The 2,500-nt window shown below is 37.4% G+C and overlaps 1 protein-coding gene across 9 annotated transcripts in view; it reads right to left on the bottom strand.

Moving 5' to 3' along the window:
• Positions 1-2,500, bottom strand: part of LOC135215440 (endophilin-A-like) — a 610,297-nt gene that overhangs the window by 218,531 nt on the left and 389,266 nt on the right. For all 9 annotated transcript variants that reach the window (XM_064250095.1, XM_064250096.1, XM_064250098.1 and 6 more), the window contains one exon: positions 99-343. In XM_064250095.1, coding sequence (XP_064106165.1) covers positions 99-143 — 45 coding nt within the window. In that variant the 5' untranslated portion in view covers positions 144-343. The remainder of the gene's footprint in view (positions 1-98; positions 344-2,500) is intronic.

The raw sequence follows: 2,500 nt of genomic DNA, 5'->3' as shown, positions 1-2,500 counted from the left end.
TACTGGTGAAAGAAACAATACTGATGAACGAAACCAAATCATAATATGAATTAATAATAATAATATAATAATAATAATAATAAAACAACGACACTTACCTGATTGGCTTTGTTGATCTGCTTCTTGAGGCCAGCGAACGCCATGATGGCGGAAGTAAGTGACGACTTCTATTCGACACAAGAGGTATATATATAAATGTAGTCACTATACGTAACTTAATAATTCCGCCGCAGCGGCCTTGTTACGTTCAGTAAACGCTGCGACGTTACGAGTTGACGCACCTGCTACGCTTCGTCACAACCGTTTCATCCGTCGCACTCCAGATTCACGCTCGTGACGTCACCTGTGCGAATGATAAGGAGGGGGAAAGCTGGTTACTACTATAGTTTAAACTAAATTACTTACAGAGAGAGAGAGAGAGAGAGAGAGAGAGAGAGAGAGAACTGTCATTGATGGACAATATTTTAACGAGAGAGAGAGAGAGAGAGAGAGAGAGAGAGAGAGAGAGAGAGAGAGAGAGAGAGAGTCAAGTCTTATGCTGATAACCTAGACATCAATTCATAATAAACGATGGCTTAAAAATGTGCAGAGACATCAATAAATGTCACCATATCTAGTAGAAAACTCTAAATATTGTCAACAGAGAGAGAGAGAGAGAGAGAGAGAGAGAGAGAGAGAGAGAGAGAGAGAGAGAGAGAGAAAGAGTTTAGATTATACTGATGACTTAAACATGAAATCACAATAAACAAGTTTCACCACATCTAGGAAACATTAAATATTGCATAGCAACGAGAGAGAGAGAGAGAGAGAGAGAGAGAGAGAGAGAGAGAGAGAGAGAGAGTCAGTCTCACTACTGACAAACAAGCCATCAAAAGTCACTTCCAGCAGAGGCTTTAAATTTCCGACTACTCTAGAGCGACGTCCGGAAACAGCCGTTATCAACAGAGCCACGTCCCTGAACGTAAATTACGCGGAATTCCGCATAATTCTCCTTTATCCGGGATTAACCCAACTAGCTAGCCGACAAGTGACACGATTCTCAGGGCAATGTTTCTCTCTCTCTCTCTCTCTCTCTCTCTCTTTTACTTACTTTTTTAGTACCAAATTCATGGTCAACATTTTAATCGCAGTGAGATCAACTATACCAGTTTTTTAAAACCACTTATTTTTCTGCTATTCAAAATCTTTCGGAGTTTCAACTTTCTAAGAAAAACTATTCTCATACTATTGTATTTCAAAAATATCATCAGAAGAAAAAACTATTCTCATACTATTGATTTCATCAACTTTCTAAGAAAAACTATTCTCATACTATAGATTTCATTAACTTTCTAATATAAAACTATTCTCATACTATAGATTTCATTAACATAAAACAAAAAAAAATCATCATTTAACACTTTCCTTTATCCACCAGATACAAAATAAATAAATAAATAAATAAATAAAAGCCTTTAGAAACTGAACACAAATTTATTACAGAGTTAAAATCTAAGGACAAAACCCAAACGCCGAACAACACTGAATAACCATTTTCTTTCTTTCAAACCAAGTTAGCCCGTGACCATTAGCCGAGGTATTAAGGGATTCCCGAGGCACCAAAATAATAATAAATAATTATTTTAATAATAAACAAACATAATAATAAATATTTTTAATAATAAAGTTCGTTATACGAAACATTTTCTGTTCAGCCCACCGCACAATAAGCAAATCACAGACGGTTATGACTAAAAATGGAGTTCTCTCTTTTTTTTCCAATGCTGCCTTTTACGTAAGTTCTATTATTCTCATGAACATAGAGGCATTAAATTATTAAGTAATGTACTGGCTAAATATCATCATGAAAACCAACAACAACAACGACAACAAAATGTAGACTAGTATTTTCAAAGTCAACTTTGTGTCTGCTTATGACATATATACAGATTACATGTAAATAATGCGCCGAAGTTGCGTCTTCGCAATCAAGTTTTCTGTACAACGCCTAACGATGTATAAAACCATCAGCTGCGGCCGGTAGTGCTATGTTGCTTCCCAGATGCGATAGAGTGAGGGTGCGTCCCAAGCCTCCGGAGAGCGCTGCCAGATGCACGATCCATGGCTAACTTTAACCTTAAGTAAAATAAAAACTACTGAAGCTAGAAGGTTGCAATTTGGTATGGTTGATGATTGGAGGGTGAATGATCAATATACCAATGTGCAGCACTCCAGCCGCAGTAGTTTCTTTCAGATCTGAGGGTGGACAGAATAATATGCAGACGGACGGAAAAAGACGCCACAATAGTTTCCTTTTACAGAAAACTAAAAGTTGCTCATTCTTGATATTATCAGCCAAATAAAAGGTGCGGAAAGGAAGACTTACAAAGACCTGGATAGCCGGGTCGATTGAGGTACTGGAACGGGAGTCTTCATATACAGCCCCTATGAAAGGACAGGGTGTCCATAAAGTACCAGAACCATTACAAGTATTTGTTCAGAATGGTACTGGGACTTTATG

The sequence above is a fragment of the Macrobrachium nipponense genome, chromosome 5, assembly GCF_015104395.2.
Source record: "Macrobrachium nipponense isolate FS-2020 chromosome 5, ASM1510439v2, whole genome shotgun sequence".
Classification (NCBI taxonomy): Eukaryota; Metazoa; Arthropoda; class Malacostraca; order Decapoda; family Palaemonidae; genus Macrobrachium; species Macrobrachium nipponense.
This window is presented reverse-complemented; position numbering and strand designations above follow the sequence as displayed.